We start from the raw sequence: 17814 nt of genomic DNA, 5'->3' as shown, positions 1-17814 counted from the left end.
TTTAGACTTAAAAACATATAAATATAAAATGATAAAAATCATTTTATTTAATTTTTTAATATAATTTTCTTATACTTTAATGTTTGAAAGCATTTTTTATACAAAAATTAAAATANTGAACAATTAAAATATAAGATAAATAATTAGCTGAAGTTTCTTTTCCCTTAGCAATATAATTTCAGATTAATGTAATCTATATTTATAAGTAGAATCAAATTTCAGAATGAATTGAAATGGAATTTAAAGTTTAGAGTGTCTACTATTAAAATGGAAAATTAAATTTTGAAAGTCAATTAAAATTTAAAGATATTTTTTTACAACATGAATAACATCTTAATATTAATTAGGCTAAACTTAAAATTTGGGGATAGATTTAGATGAAATAAAAATTTAAATCGATTATTTACAAAAATCAATATTGCCCAAATATTAATTAAGATGGAAGTAGAATTATAAAAATAACTCATATGATTAACAAATAACTTCGTTTCTTAATCACGTAGTTAGAGGCTTAATCTCTATTCTGTGTATATTAAAATAGTTTTATTTAGTTAATAGAGGTATTAATATTTTTTTAAAAATAGTTCTATACTCTTCTTTGACCAAACCAATATCTTAATTTCAAAGTTGAAAGTAAGATTTAAAGTTGACCTTTACAGTATTATAGCTATTAAGAATTAAATTATATTGTATGATTTAACAGTTGAATTTATAAATAATAACTTTAAGGGAAAAAAAAGGTGAGGTATGATGTTGATGGATCATTTACATATTCCAATTTATTGTCCTATGCTGAAAATTCAAACTACATTATTAAGCTATTATTTTATGAAAAATTAATTAATCGCATTAATAATCACATTAATTACATGAGACAATGACCACATTTAGACTTTTAAAAGTATTTGGGGGTATTAATGTTAATTGATTTTTCTATTATTGCTAATCAAACCTAAATTGATTAACGAATACAATTTTAATTTATTTTACCATGAATATTGTTATATTTATAATTATTAAAAATATGTAATTACTTAATATTAAGATTTGACTCAATAATTATTTGTATCTTTGTTTACCATTTTACAGCTTTAAGATAATTTTATTGATAAGTTTTTTAATTATTAATAATTAGCTTTTTAACTCTCAAATACCTTTTCAATTTTCAACTACCTTCCAACTAATTTTAGAAAACATAGTATAAGGAGAAATAATTATAATACATGTTTTATGTATACAATTCTAAACATAACAATCACAAAAACATACATAAAAAAATACATAATATTTGCAATTTGAGAAATAATTATAATACATGTTTTAAACACTAAGAAAAATAATAATATGAAATAATGACACCATTTATAAAGAACTATAAAACTTTTCAACTTGTTTAATGCAAATGATGTTTTAATATTTGCAAACTAATATTTAAAATAATTGATTAATAAGATTTGTATTATTCTATATGAGGGAATACTATTATGAAGAGATATTTATATATACATTTTTTATTGCTATTTTAAAATTGATATATGTGTATGGAAGGTGAGAGACATGTTTATCATTTCACACATGTACAACTTTCATTGACTTTAAACTTAATCTTTATTTTGTTCACCTTCTTTCTCTCTCATGTATTATTTATTTATTTGATGTTTTTGATGTATGAATTCCGATATTCTTCTATATTTTAGATGAAATTTGATGATTTTGGTTAATGCAAGTCAAATTTATATAATTAAATATTCTCAATAGAAAAATGACAAATTGAACCTTTTAAACATAAAATAATTATTTAGAAGACCCTTCCAAGATGTATTTGCCATTAATGAATTACTAGTAAGTTTGACTCATTATTGTATTCGTTTTTTTTTTCAAGATCTATTAAGATGTTATATTGGGAAAAGTTTATACAATTTTTTTTTTTAATTTTTTACTTTTGGAATCTTAAAAATATTATTGAACAATAATTTGGAACTTGATAAATATTTTTATACTTTTAATCAATAATTAAACCTTTTTAATTCACTATGTACATAAAAATTCGTATCACATTTAAATTGTTTTTTAATTAAAATAATTTTTGGAGTTCTCAAAATTTAGTTTTTAACTATAATTATTACATGAATTGAAAGAATATTATTCAAACAAGTAAAAACATGTTAATTTTTTTATTCTAATTTTTATTTTCTCTTTAAAATAATTTTTATTAAAATAATTATAAAAAAATAATATGTATACATTTTTATTATTTATTATAAATAATTATTTGAATTAAAAAAAGTAATTATTAAAAGGATAAAATAGTAAAATATTTGTTTTAATTTATAACAACTAAATTTAGATTAATAGTCATTTAAAGGATAAAAATAGTAATGTAATTATTTTAATTTAAAATAGCGATTAATTAAAAGAAAAAATTGAAAAAAAAATATGAACAAAAAAAAATCTTACAGATAAATAAAAAATAACCTAATTATTTTTTTTATAATTTAGAAATAATAATTTATAATTAATATTTGGATATTTAATTACAAAAATATATTTATTAATTTTTAGATAATTTATTAACAAAATTTAATTTACATTGTTATCAAATAATCACACAAACTAATGCATTATTCTCCTTATTTCTTTAAAAGGTAAATTGAATGATTTTTTGAAAAAATATGAATGACACATGTCAACCTACCATTTGGTTTATCCTATCTCATAAATTTTAAAGAAACCTTTTGGGTACTCTTTATTATAATCAAGTTTAACTCCTAATTCCATTTAAACCATGGAAAATCATATTTTAACAACTTTTTTTTTAACAACTTTTTTATAACATGACACGTGTTACAATTTTATTGGTCTGTTTGAATTTATTTTAAAAAAATATTTGAAACGGATCAATCACAAATTGTCACGTACGTTGTAAAAAATGGTTAAAAAAGAGTTGTTAAAAAAACTTTTTCCTAAACTATAAATTGAGACAACCTTAAAGTTTTGTTATTTTTACTTGATGTTAGCCAAATTATACTTTTCATCATTTATTTTCCTTTTATGTCTGATTCAGTGTAGTTCTAATCTGCCAGAAAAAAAATTAAAATAAAATAAAAATTAAAAATTATAAAGTGTTTGGATCATCAATCCAAAGACATATATACTTTCAACATTTATGAATATCTTAACCAAAACATGATGAAGACATTGGATGGTCCCTTACCTCAATTATTTGCATGCCAAACATGGTTTTAACTTTTTCAGAGGTACCAATGTTGACCATGATTTTGCTTTTAATGTTAAACTATTTTTTCATTGCTTACAAACACGCTTCCAAATATGAACAAAAAAAAAACATATGAATAAGATTTTATTAAATAATATTACTGGTACTATCATGTATAATAGTCTCAAATACTTTAAAAATTAAGAATTAAAAAATAAAAAAGTTTAAATATTTATTTTTTCTTTTGTTTTTTAGAAACAGAATTGTATGGAATCCTAGATTCCAGATAAATTTTTATCATTATTTTATTTATTTGTTTTTAAAATATAAATTTTGTGATTAGTAAAAATGATATAAAATTTTATGATTAATATTCAATAATATTACTCTTAATGTATTAAGAGTGATTTTTATTATTTTGACTTTTACCAGTGTGAATGTTTCCATTATCATCAAAACTTCTACGTCATAGTTTATAACAATTTAGTAATATCGTAATAATAACTATTTTTTAGTTTAATAACAATAATATATCGGTATCCAACACATTTCAAATCAAACAAAAATACATAATAGTAATATCACATATTTCACATAAAAATCAAATGATGCCTACTCAAATAAAAAACATAAAATATTAAGTACTCAATAGAAAAAAAATAAAAAAAAATTCAATTGAAAATACATAAATTATAAAACTTGATACTTAATTAAGCCGGAACAATTTGTATAAAGTTAATTTAGTATTAACCAATTTTTGAAATTTTCTAATACTATATGGGGTTTCACATTTTGTGTTTTGCATGGTCAAAAAGTTGATGCTACAAGCAAGAACATGAAAATGAGCAAATGTCAAACGTTTGACAAATCGATGATGTATAACTTCGAAATCTTGGCCTCTGAAACACTCCTCGGATCATTATGCTGATGATACACAGTGGTGATTGCAGCAAAAGAAGAATGATCTATCAGTGGTTATTCATCATCAAACTGATATACCTCGTTGTTTGCTTTGTTTCTGCTCAGAACAGCAGCAACTCACAACAACCACTTGATTATAGATATGCTTGTTTGGACGAATCTTCTGCTCCTCCTTCTACTTCTTACCAAACCAACCTCAACAATTTGTTCACTTCCCTCTCATCTGATTCTGCTACCAGCAATGGTTTTGGGAATAGAACTTCTGGTGTTAATCAAGACATGGTTTATGGACTCTACCTTTGCCGTGGTGATGTGAACACCAGCCTTTGCAATGCTTGTGTCCAAAACTCTAGTATCTTGCTCATGCAGCACTGCCCCAACAATGCNTCTGCTATTCTCTGGNNCNNCTNTTGTNNTCTGAGGTACTCAAACGAGAATTTCTTTGGCAATCTCACCCTTAGGCCAAGGATTCCCATGTTTGATGCCACGCAGAATTCTACTAGTGCTGGAGAGTTTGACAGTGATGCTCAGGTTTTGATGAATGGTTTGATACAAATAGGGTCAGAGGCACCCTTGAAGTTTGGAACACATATGTTCAACATAAATGGCACTCAGAGAAGGTATGGTTGGGTGCAGTGCAGCAGAGACATTACAGCTGAGGAATGCAGAACATGTTTGAGCAATATGCTTGAGGATGTTGACAATTGCTGTCAGGAGAAGAAGGTGTGGCGTATCTTTTCTCCAAGTTGTATGGTTATGTATGAAACTCAGCCTTTCTTTTTGAATGGTACTGATTCTGCACCACCACCTCAGCAAGGTATGAGTTCATTTTTTTCACCTTCATTCTGAGACATTCATTTGCTACGGTTTATATGATCAGTGAAAATTCATTCCCTTAAATTTGGATTGATGGTTAAAGTGTTGTTATTAACATCTTCTGTTGAAGATTATCTTGTCACAGATTTCAAAATTCATACCCCTTGCTCCCCAACAACTTGTGCTTGTTTGATCCTGAGTTTTTATAAGGCCTGAAATAAACATATTTTCAGTTCTCACCATTTTACACAAATTAAACTTGCTATTTTCTCTAGATAATGCAGCCACAGATGGGAATAACAGAAGGTGGTGGCTTATAGTAATCATTGTCGTAGCTGGAATTGTAGTACTAGCTCTATTGGCTATCAGCATATACTACTGCTGCTTGAAAAGGAAAAAAGGTAAGCATAAAGAACATTGGATAAACCTCTTCAGAAAAACTTGTAGGAGAGGAAAATAGAAAGAAGAAATATGAGATAAAGCTTTTCCATAGACTATAATTAGTTTATGTACATATGTTAAACTAATTTGTAAAAGCTTTCTCCTGTTAACTACTCCAAAAAAAGTTGATGTTTAACTTATTTATAAGCTAATTTTAGTCTGTGGAAAAGATTTTTCATTTCTTATTTTCTTCTTTTGCAAGTGTTTATAGAAATAAAGTTCCAATCATATCATAACTCTAAAAGTGTTCTCTCAGCCAAGGCTATCTATNAGTTCCTGTTTATGTCTGATAATTTCATCTTTGCAGACAAACAAANTANACAAGAGGAGGGACTAAATTCAATATTTTCACAAGAACAAACAGAAAAGGAGGAGAGTATGAACACTGACCTTCCTATGATACCTCTGAGTACTATTCTAAAATGTACAAACAATTTTTCTGATGAACAAAAACTGGGGAAAGGTGGATTTGGACCTGTCTATAAGGTAGTGAATTAGGATATCAGGCATGATGTTTACTTGTTTGGTTTCTTCACTTGCAACATTCTTACTTATAAATTTGAAAAATATTCTAGGGTATATTACCAGATGGAAGACAAATTGCTGTTAAAAGGCTTTCGAAAACATCAGTTCAAGGTGGGGAGGAATTCAAGAATGAAGTAATATTGATTGCCAAATTGCAGCATCGCAATCTTGTGAGACTGTTGGCTGGCTGCATTGAGCAAAATGAAAAGCTGCTAGTCTATGAATTCATGCCAAATTCAAGCCTTGATTTCCACCTATTTGGTATGACTCCAAAACAATGACCCAGTTGTTCATTATTTCATTTCTCGTCATTGAAACAAATCAACAATTTGACAGAAGATCTTGATATATATTCCGATATAAACTTCTGAGTTTGATTACATATAATAGAAGTTAGTTCATGCACAAACACCAACACAACATTTTGCTACCTAGTTCATATTTGCTGTGAATGTAGTCATATTTTTCACTTTGAATGACATGTTTTTGAATATAGTGATCATATTTCTTAGAATTGAATTTCAGATACCGAGAAGGGTGTCCATCTGGATTGGAAAAATCGATTAAACATTATAAATGGGATTGCTAAAGGGCTTCTATATCTACATGAAGACTCAAGATTAAGGGTTATTCACAGAGACCTGAAAGCTAGCAACATTTTGCTAGATCAAGAAATGAATCCTAAAATCTCAGACTTTGGATTGGCAAGAACATTTGGAGGAGACCAGAGGCAGGCCAACACAATTAGAGTTGTTGGAACATAGTATGAACCATTTTCCTTCTTTCAATTGTGTACCAAAATCTTCACATGAACATGTAACTATGAATTGCCACATAGCATCACAATTAATTTTCTAGCCTTCTCCTCTTGCTGAATTTACTTGAGATTTATAAAGCTTACTGTTACATTGATTTTGAGCAGTGGATACATGGCTCCAGAGTATGCTATGGAAGGTTTGTTTTCAGTGAAGTCAGATGTTTTCAGCTTTGGTGTTCTTTTGCTAGAGATCATCAGTGGAAAAATGAGCTGTAAATTCTATCAGTCAGACAGAGGCCAAAGCCTTCTCGTATATGTATGTTTCAAACTTACATTTATGTTTAAATATGTTCATGATACATGCACATGTTCTGCTTTTAGTCCCCAAATGTTTGTTGTCACCTACTCTAGCACAAGAACAAAAGTTTTATGTTGGTTTTACCTGTTTTCTAGTCTTAAAGCTTCCTTATATATCCATTATTAGAAGAGTACTAATAATAGTATTGTTCTTGGTTGAAACTTATTCATTCCTAGAATTTCTCTATCGTTTAACCTTATGTTCTCTTCATTTTCTTCAAGTGGTTCTATCTAAATCATCTGCATTTACTATCATAGGCATGGAACCTCTGGTGTGAAAGCAAAGGGTTGGAATTGATGGATCCATCAATAGAAAAATCAAGTGTACACAGTGAATTTGTGAAGTGTATGCACATTGGACTGTTGTGTGTGCAAGAAGATGCAGCAGATAGACCAACAATGTCAAGTGTTGTTCATATGCTTGCAAGTGACACAATGAGTCTTCCCAGCCCCACACGCCCTGCATTTTCTGTTGGAAGAGCAGCCATTGAAAGAGAATCTTCATCAAACACTTCTATGCATTACTCTCTCAATCAAATAACAGTCTCTGAAGTGATACCAAGGTGATGAATCATAATAGATAGGTTGCAAGAAATGTGTATAATCAAGTTTTTGGAACACAAAGAAAAGTAATGTATTTAGGAACATGACATGATTCTTTGGCTGGTGTATAAAAGTGATTGAGTTTTCAAGAGTTGTTCATTTTTCATGTAGTTTCCATTATTTCTCCAATCAAGTCTTGGTAAACTTAAAATCAATGAAACTTAATCAACAATTAATTTATCATCAAATTTTGAAACCTGAAAACACGTTTAATGTGGAATTCAAACTTGTGTCATATATTATAGGTTAAATACCTTTTTTTTCCCTGCGAATATTCAAACTGGTCCCCATTTTATTTTTCTGTTCAATATAATCCTAAACAACGTAATTATGTTCAATTTAGTCCTTTTTATGTTCAATGTAGTCCTAAAGAACGTAATTTGTGTTCAATTTAGTCCTTGTTTGTGGTTCACGGAGTTTGTAAAAAGGACTAAATTGAACACAAATTACGTTCTTTAGGATTACATTGAACAGAAAAAGGACTAAATTGACCATAATTACGTTTTTTAGGACTATATTGAACAAAAAAAATAAAATGGGAACATTTCGAATATTCGTAACCAAAATTGGGACAAAAAAGATATTTTACATATATTATAATACAATACTTTTATGATACTAATAATTAGTTTCATGTATGTATGAAACATTTTTCACAACAAAATATTGAGTATAGAAATATTATTCAGTGATAAAAAACGTATAAATAACATAAAAAAGAATAAAAAGAAATATTTGGATAGAACAAGAAAACGTCGGTTCCACCCCTTCTACAAAGAAAAATTATATAGATAAAGATTAGAACTAGACTATTTCAAGGAAAAACAAAATTGTATGGGTTTTGTTTTCTCAATTTCTAACATTTGTAGAAATGGCTCCAAATTTAGCAAATTTGAATGGATTTCTCTATAAAAATTCAACAAACTTATCTCTATTTTATTTAAAATTATTTCAAAATATGATTGTGTTAGTATTAATAATTTTATCATACTCATACAATCAATAGTCTAATTATATTATACAATAAATTAACTTATATTAAATTTTGAAATATGAACTAATTTTAATTTCGTATTCAAAATTTAGAAACTAAAATTATATTTAATTTTATTCTAAAATAACTATTTTCATATCCGATGTTATACAATATAAAATATTGATTTAACTATTTAATAATCAATAGATTGAAAAAATCCAATCTGGAAAAGAATTAATTATATATATTATAAATGACCACATATTATATATGAATATTTTAATAAAATAAAATAAAATATCAGTTTAGTAGATTAAAAATATATGTCAAATCAATATTGATTGAGAATAAGAAGATAAATAAGTAAAGAAACTCTGTATCAAGAAGAACTTTACCAGCTTTTAATTATCAGTGAGGAACATGAAGTAGACCTATCCATACAATACCAAACAGTACTCGCAAAAATGAAACGCGTTTTATTAATCTTAGAATGATTTTTCTGAAAAGCTTCTACGAAAAAAGCTTAGATTGACTGCCTGCATTTTTGCAGGCAAACAGTAAGAAACGCGTTAACTTTATAATTCCACCACCAACCGCAGGATTCGAATCTATATTTCTAGATTGTTTGTCTGCATTTTCGCAGGCAAATAGTACAATTATAATCAATGATTTTTCTCATAAGCTTCTACGAAAAAACGCAAAAATGAAAGGCGTTAATTCCACCATCAACCGCTTGACTTTTGCTTACATTTTCGCAGCAATTTCTGCTTCCACTAATGAACACAGACCTGTTATACCGATGCATTACAAGACCAAGATGTTTCTCTTCCTTACATTTACCTCTCTTTCCTTTCTCTATAAAGTCAGGCCACTCCCTTACTTCTCCTATTAAACAACTATCTCTCGCTTTCTCACTCAAATCTAAAATTCAAGGAAAAGAGTTCCAGGAATTGAGTTTCTGATTTCCTTAATAAATGTATTCGCCTGTCTTCAACATTCTCCGCCGTATCCTCCGGTTTGTCAAAGAACCGGACCGGATCATGTCCGGCATGTCCGACGGTATGACCGTGTCTCACCCAACAGCCCTTATCGGACCTTCCGTACCAGCGTCCGACGCCATCATCCATCGCACCTCTTCTTTATCTAATGCATACGATGTATTTGTCAGCTTCCGTGATGAAGACACGCGCTACAACTTCACTAGTTTTCTCTTTGGAGCTCTCCGTCGACAAGGCATTCTTGCCTTCAAAGATGACCAATGTATCAGAAAAGGTGATTTCATAGCACCCGAGTTTCTACAAGCCATTCAGGGCTCTCAAGTTTTCCTTGTTGTCTTATCAAAGAATTATGCTTCCTCCACTTGGTGCTTGCGTGAACTGGTAGAGATACTTAATTGCTGTGAAACTTCAACAAGACCTGTTATACCTATATTTTATGATGTTGAGCCTACGACGGTGCGCAACCAGAAAGGATGTTATGAGAGAGCATTTGCAGAACACGAAAATAGATTCAGAGAAGATAAGGTAAAGATGGAGGAAGTTCAAAGATGGAAAGAAGCTTTCAGAAAAGTAGCCGATATCTCTGGTTCGGAAATCGCAAATAAGTGAGCACTCTTCTCTCTCAATATTGATTTAATGACAAATCTAGCTTTATTGATATTTGGAAGTGCTTCACAAAAATTAAACTGCGGTGGCCTATATATACTGTATTCTGCTTCTTTTTAGCTATTTTTGCTTAAAGACTAATCACAAATATTTTATAGCTTTCTAAGACTTTCTTTATGGTAATTATGATTTGTGTTGTCATTATCTAAAAACAGAAACAGAGGTAGTTGAGTCCAAATATATACTAATTTAATGAAAATAATAGTTTCACAGTTAAAATATTTTACGTTATTATTTTATCCTAAAAATGTATATGCTCTTTTCATGCTCTGTTCATGATGTTTTATCTTCATTTCAATTAAATTTTCAGGCCACAAAATGAACAGATTGAAAAAATTGTTCAAGAGATAATAAATAATTTGAGACCAAAAATTTTAAATCTTTCAAGGGATAAACTTGTTGGGATAGAGGATTGAGTTCAAGACTTAGGAAATATTTTGCGTTTCGACATTCTTAATGATGTTCGAGTTGTCGGGATAAGTGGGATGGGTGGCATCGGAAAGACAACTCTTGCTCGGGCTTTATATGAAAGAATTTGTCATCAATATAATCATCGTTGTTTTATTGATGATGTAAGTAAAATATTTGTACATTCTCGTTCGTTGGGCTTACAAAAGCAATTAATTTCTCACACTCTAAATGAGAAAAATTTAGAGATTTGCAATGTTATCGAGGGAACATGTTTGGTGCAGTCCAAACTGAAGAATGCTAAGGCACTTATAGTTTTTGACAACGTTGATGAAGTTGAACAACTGAGGATATTTAGTGGAAACAGAGACAATTTGTTGCGAGAATGCTTAGGTGGAGGGAGCAAAATCATCATAGTTTCTAGGGATGAACAAATATTGAAGATACATGGAGTGGATGATATTTATCAAGTTCGACCGTTGATACGAGAAGATGTTATCCAACTATTTTGTAGAAATGCTTTCAAAGTTAATTACATTTTGAGCGATTATGAAAAGTTGGCATATGAGATACTATCACATGTTGAAGGGCATCCCTTGGCGATTGAAACAATTGGGTCATCTTTGTTTGGCCGAAGTTTGTCACAATGGAAAAGTGTATTGGAAGGGCTAAAAGAAAATAAAAGTAAAAATATTATGGATATTTTGCGCATAAGTTATATTCAACTGGAAGAAAAATACAAACAAACATTTTTGGATATTGCTTGCTTCTTCAATTATTACCTTGAAGAAGAAGTGAATGAAATTCTAAGTTTCCGTGGATTTCATCCTCAAGATAGTATACAAGTTCTCATTGATAAATCACTCATTACCAGAAGTACCTTTAGGTTCATACATATATGCATAGCTTGCTAGTGGATTTGGGGAGGTGTATTGTTCGGGAAGTATCACCTAAAGAGCCTATAAAGTGGAGTAGGTTGTGGACACACAAAGATCTCCATAATGCTATGTCAGAGAACGAGGTAAAATTTACGTGTTTAATTATAAATTTTAGATTGCAATTATTTTAGAATTTGTAAATACTTCAAAACATACATCTAACAATGTGCCATGTTATAGGCAACTCGAAACCTTGAGGCAATAGTTCTTAGATGGGACGAGGAGAGTGATGTTCCTGTAATGCGAGGTATGTAAAGGTTGTATTGTGAAAGAAGAAATTCCTGTGTTTTATTGAATGAGAAACTGCCTAATATATAGCCTCACTAAGATTAAAGAAACTGAAAAGAAAAAATTGAGGACAGACGTAACATGCTACTTCCTAATATTATCATAGACTATTCAACAATTACAAAACTGCTTCTAAATTTACGGAATCATGCAACTGATTTATAGATGAAACAATCAAGGCGGATGGTCTATCAAAAATTAAACACCTAAAATTACTTAATGTTGGGAACGTGAAGTTTTCGGGAAGTTTGAGTCATCTTTCGAATGAACTAGGATATCTTATTTGGTACAGATATCCGTTTGAGTGTTTGCCTCAAACTTTTCAGCCACACAAACTAGTTGAGTTAAACCTGTGTAGGAGCAGTATTCAACGACTTTGGGAAGGCACAAAGGTAGTGTAAATTAATTTTTTATTTGTACTTCTTTTAAAAATAAACAAAATAAATGACAAACTTTTTATTTTTAATTCCTTTATTCTTTGATTAATTTATGAAGAAAAGAAATTAAAGAAAACCTGTGATTATTAATTTTGTTTTCTTTTTTTTTTTTTGCTCATCTATGTAGCCATTACCCAGTTTGAAGCGTTTGGATCTCTGTTTTTGCGAAAGTTTAGTTGAGATGCCAGATGTAGCAGAGGCCCTAAATCTTGAATGGATAAATCTTGAAGGATGCGTACTGCTCCAAAAACTCACTCCATCTATTGGGAGTCTAAGAAAGCTTGTTGGTTTGATTTTGAGAGACTGCAAAAAACTAGTAATCTTATCCAATACTATAGTGGGCCTGAATTCTCTTAAATATCTGGAAGTGAGTGGTTGTTCAATAATAGGTAGTAATTGGTTACTGGATGAAGCAACGAACACAGAGCACTTGATCAACTGTTTGTCGCCCTCCTCTCCTCTCTCTTGTTTGTGTGAACTCGATCTAAGCTTCTGTAACTTAGCTCAAATTCCTGATTACATTGGAAAGTTAAGTTCCTTAGAGAAGCTAAATTTAAAGGGAAACAATTTTGTTACATTGCCTAATCTCAAGGACCTTTGGAGACTGTATTATTTAAACTTACAGGAATGCAAGCGATTGAAATACTTGCCTAATCTTCCTTCACGAACGGTCTTGCCCTCAGAACCTTACAACCTGTTGAGATCACAATCTTCAATACTTTCCAATCTTACCAATTTTCCACTTCTTGAACATACAGCATTAATCATTTTCGACTGCCCAGAATTAGTTGAGATTGAAGAGTGCATTAGAAAGAGTTTTTCATGGGCAATTCAAATTATTGAGGTGTGGATGCTCTTTCCTTCTTCTTATTGCTTTTTAATTTTTGTTTTGTGTAGGAGAACAACTACTAACCAATAACTCTGCTGGTACAAGGCGACCTACCAATTGTTTTTCCGTGAAATTTACATGCCTGAAAGTATTATGCCTGGAAGTCAAATACCGAATTTGTTCAACAATGAGTTTGTGAACGTGGACATACAATACCTGGACAAAGAAAACATAATCATTGATCCACCTCCCGTTCCGCATGACAATAATTTCATAGGTGTTTTGTGTTGAATTATATTTCGTCTACACAATAAACATATTCCAATGGATTTTACAAGAGATCACATGTGGTTAAATTATGTTTCTATAAACGGACGTGATATTCGTCGTTTTGGTTTCAGTTGGAAGTCGATTATCGCATGGTTGGGTTACAAGGATTTTGTTACGATGGATGTGAAGAAATTTCAGTATCGATGGATAAATGAACAAGGCCTAATTAACTTCAAAATGACAGGTCGGAAGCGCAAGATTTCCGTATTTAAGCAGAGAGAGGCAGAGTAGAAGCAGAAGCAGCGCTGCATTCAAATTCCCTAAGTGTGGAGGTGACATAGTTTGAAAAAATAGGACCTCTCTCTTCAGCGTTCAATTTGGTTCCACAATAACACTAAAAGCTAAGACTTTACGCTTTACTGTAATTATTATTTTTCTAATGTGTTTCTTGATTTCTTAATTATGTAAATTGTTTTCTCGTATGTTAAAAAAATATCTAAAGATGACACAAATAAGACAGAGTTAGGATAAACTAATTAAAATATATAAAAAAAATAACACAAATAACATCATATAATACATTTATACAATTGGAGAAATAATAACATTAAGAAGACTTTATACACAAAGNTTGTCACTTGATAGTTATCCTTTCAGAGAATAAATAATTATCTTCATTTCTTCTTTGTTAAAATATCCAATCATTACTTAAAACATCAATAAAATATTGTTTAAGTGTTATAAAAACACTCAAGTAACTAAATCTTAGAGGAAAGATAATTACTACTGTACGGTCCTATATTTCCAACGATCGGAAATAACTAAAGACCGAACGGTCCTAGTGGACAAACGGCCCACACATTCCCATTGGGCTCAAGGCCCAATTCCGGATTCCAGCGTAAAAGGCCAGCGTATAAAATGTTCACAAAAATATATCATTCAGATATATTCACCGGATATATCTTACAAAGATATTATAACAGAGATATGTCAAGTACCTCCCCCCCCGTCAAAGCCAGGAGATCACCGGACGGCTGAAGTAAGTGTGAAGACGTACGATCAAGAATCAGGAAAAGCGGGTAGAAACACAGAAGACGACGTCATTGAGGTTAGTACTTCGGTCCCAGTAAATTTATACCGTAACATTTTGGCGCCCACCGTGGGGCCGAAGTAGAAGATTCCCTATGGTGACCACCAGGAGCAGAGACGGAAACAATACAGACCCCACGGAGCAAATGAGGCGACTTCAGGACCAGTTGGAACGACAGAATCAACTCATACTACAACAACAAGAGGCCTATTTAAAGATCACAGAGGAACTTAAACAACTCAAGGAGAAACAGCGAGACACAACAGATGACCACAGCCGGAATGATGATGAAGACCATACGGCACAGAACAGGGGACCTCCTCGCTCACCGGACTTGCTACCCTTCACGGAGGCTATCATGCAGGCTCCTATGCCCAACCGGCCTCCTCCGCAAATAGAAAAATTCGACGGAACAACCGACCCAGAACATCACCTCCGAAGCTTCCTGGATTCAATGGCCTTTTATTCCAGTGCCGATCCGGTCAAATGCCGAGCGTTTTCCCTATCCCTGAAGGGAGAAGCTCTTGAATGGTACTATGCTCTCCCTCCTAACTCCATTGATAGTTTCCGTACGTTTGCCGGGCTGTTGAAGAGGCAATACGTATCTAACCGAAAAGAGGCGACTACAGCGGCCGAACTCGTCAATCTCAGACAGGAGAAAGACGAGCCACTTAGAAAATTCATGCACCGTTACACTGAAGTAGCAAGAAGAGTAAAGGGGGTAAGTCATGAGTTCATCATCACTAATTTACCTAACTGCCTGAAACCGGGTTATGTCTCAGAATCACTGTACGCCAAGTTGCCTAAAACCATGGAGGAGCTGCAAGAAAAAATGAACAAATTCATTATGATGGAGGACCAGCGGCATTTTCGCCGGAAAACGGACGCTGCCTCAGCCGAGACAAAACATGAGAGGGGACGGTCACGGGATAAAAACCGTAACCACAGGCCGCCGCAAAAACACGCCCCTGCTCCTTATAATCCTCAGTACAACCGGTATGCCCCTCTAACAGCCTCTAGGGAGAAGGTGTTTGAAAAAGCCCTACAGGCCAACCTAATTTCCGCTGCAAGACGAGGAACTCCGGATGCCGCAGACGGAGCTAAAGTTTGTAGATATCATGGCAACCAGGGGCACACTACAGAAGAATGCCGGGCCCTCAAAGACAGAATTGAAAAGTTGATTCGTGAAGGACATTTACAAGAATTTGTCCAAACAGACGCACGCCAACGAGACCGGTCGCCGAGGGGAGCTAGAAGAAGTCCCGAGCATACCAGAAGAAATACCGAGCGTTCCCGGGATCAGCACCGTGAACGCTCTCGCAGTAGACCTCAGAAGCGCGACCCCACTCCGCGGGGACGGATCGACACTATATCGGGTGGTTTTGCGGGAGGAGGGGCCTCATCCTCAGCTCGCAAAAGACACGTAAGAAGTTTACGAAGCGTTCACAACATCGTCCGCAACCCTCTATCGATGCCAGACATCACCTTCACAGACGAAGATTTTCATGCTCCAGATCCCGACCAAGATGATCCAATGGTGATAACCGCCCGTATAGCCGAGTACGATGTGAGTAAAGTTCTGATCGATCAAGGCAGTTCCGTCAATATCCTATATTGGACCACTTTCCAAAAGATGGGACTGTCAGAAGATATAATAGCACCATTCGGAGAGCAAATTGTCGGTTTTGCGGGCGAACGAGTGGATACTCGAGGCTACGTAGATCTCAGAACCCGGCTGGGAACTGGCGACAGGGCCAAGGAACTCCGTACGCGGTTTCTGTTGGTGGAAGCCCACACCTCCTATAACGCCCTCCTAGGACGGCCGTGTCTCAATGCCTTCGGTGCCATAGTTTCCACCCCTCACCTGGCGATGAAGTTTCCTTCCGAAGAAGGAAAGATATGTACCGTACGGGCAGATCAGAAAATCGCCCGACAGTGTTATGTGGCTTCTCTGAAAGACAAGACATATCGTAGAGAAAAACGATCGGAGGCAATATTGGTCGATTTGGATCCCAGGACCAACACTGATGATCGCATTCAACCCCAGGGGGAAACCAAATAGTTCATTCTCGGCAGAAACGCCGACCAAACCACTTCCATCGGCGCCGGCTTGACGCCAGAACAGGAAAGGGACCTAACTGCATTACTGAAAACGAACAGCAAACTTTTTGCATGGACCGCCTCTGACATGCCAGGAATTCACCCCAGCGTGATCACCCACAAGTTGTCAATATTCCGTGAAGCCCGTCCGGTCGCACAGAAGAAACGGCGACTAGGCAATGACAAAAGGGAAGCCGTGCAGAACGAGGTAGACAAACTGGTGAAGGCCGGATTTGTCCGGGAAATCCGATACAGCACTTGGCTCGCAAACGTTGTGATGGTCAAGAAAGCGAACGGTCAGTGGCGAATGTGTGTTGACTTCACTGATCTAAATAAAGCCTGCCCGAAGGATAACTACCCCCTTCCCAACATCGATCGGTTAGTAGATGGTGCTTCGGGACATGCAGTCTTGAGTTTCCTTGACGCCTACTCCGGGTACAACCAAATTCCCATGCACGTCCCGGACCAAGAAAAAACAGCTTTCATAACAGAGCATGCCAATTACTGCTACGAAGTGATGCCGTTCGGTCTGAAGAATGTCGGCGCAACGTACCAACGGCTCATGGACAAAGTCTTTCGGGAGCAAATCGGCCGGTGCATGGAGGTTTATGTAGACGATATGGTAGTAAAGAGCTCCTCGCACCANCAACATTTGAAAGACCTGGCTGAAGTCTTTCAACAACTCGAACGGTATGACCTACGATTAAACCCGTTAAAGTGCACCTTTGGAGTGCAAGCAGGCAAGTTCCTAGGTTTTTTGTTAACCGACCGCGGAATAGAGGCCAACCCAGATAAGTGCAAGACGATTTTGGAAATGCGGAGCCCAACGAAACTCAAGGAGGTCCAGTGCTTAGTCGGACGCCTTACTGCTTTATCACGGTTTATACCGAAGCTCTCCGACCATATCAAACCTATAATAAAAAATATGAGGCAGAATTTGCCCCGACACTGGGACGACCAGTGCGAAGCCGCCTTCTCCACCATAAAAAATAGGTTTAATCATTCACTTGGTCCCTATTTTCGCCTCAAATATCAATTTAGTCCCTTTCTTTCTGAAAATCTCAATTNGATCCCAATTTCATCAAAATTGGAACAATTGAGTCCTTTCCGTTAATTTGTCTATAACGGAGTTAGTGAGTTGTTGACGTGTAACAGTGTAATCAGATTGATGTTGCAG

At 33.6% G+C, this 17814-nt stretch overlaps 3 protein-coding genes and 1 pseudogene across 3 annotated transcripts in view; all 4 read left to right on the top strand.

The window, feature by feature from the left end:
• The window catches only part of LOC106761554 (toll/interleukin-1 receptor-like protein), a 22181-nt gene extending 11416 nt beyond the window's left edge, over positions 1–10765 (top strand). The window contains exons 2-3 of the mRNA XM_022781491.1: positions 9588–10216; positions 10588–10765. Coding sequence (XP_022637212.1) covers positions 9588–10216; positions 10588–10693 — 735 coding nt within the window. The 3' untranslated portion in view covers positions 10694–10765. The remainder of the gene's footprint in view (positions 1–9587; positions 10217–10587) is intronic.
• On the top strand, positions 4296–7671 carry LOC106761555 (cysteine-rich receptor-like protein kinase 10; the record flags this gene model as incomplete). Its single annotated transcript, XM_014645115.2, is given in 7 exon segments — positions 4296–4955; positions 5230–5355; positions 5703–5881; positions 5971–6181; positions 6446–6683; positions 6843–6993; positions 7293–7671. Coding segments are annotated over 7 exon segments (1874 nt in total), but the record flags the coding sequence as incomplete, so codon positions are not given.
• On the top strand, positions 10694–13385 carry LOC111240505 (annotated as a pseudogene).
• A 1246-nt stretch (positions 13386–14631) lies between these two features.
• Positions 14632–16599, top strand: LOC106760626. Its single transcript, XM_014644044.1, has one exon. It carries the CDS (start codon positions 14632–14634, stop codon positions 16597–16599), a length of 1968 nt encoding a protein of 655 aa, XP_014499530.1.
• Positions 16600–17814: the final 1215 nt, after the last annotated feature.

Source organism: Vigna radiata, chromosome 5, assembly GCF_000741045.1.
Source record: "Vigna radiata var. radiata cultivar VC1973A chromosome 5, Vradiata_ver6, whole genome shotgun sequence".
Lineage (NCBI taxonomy): Eukaryota > Viridiplantae > Streptophyta > Magnoliopsida > Fabales > Fabaceae > Vigna > Vigna radiata.
The sequence above is the reverse complement of the archived record's forward strand: the minus strand, read 5'-3'. Positions and strand labels throughout refer to the sequence as shown.

Coding starts and splice junctions, on each gene's coding strand:
- LOC106760626 (XM_014644044.1), top strand. CDS start 14,632: ATGGTGACCACCAGGAGCAGAGACGGAAACAATACAGACCCCACGGAG.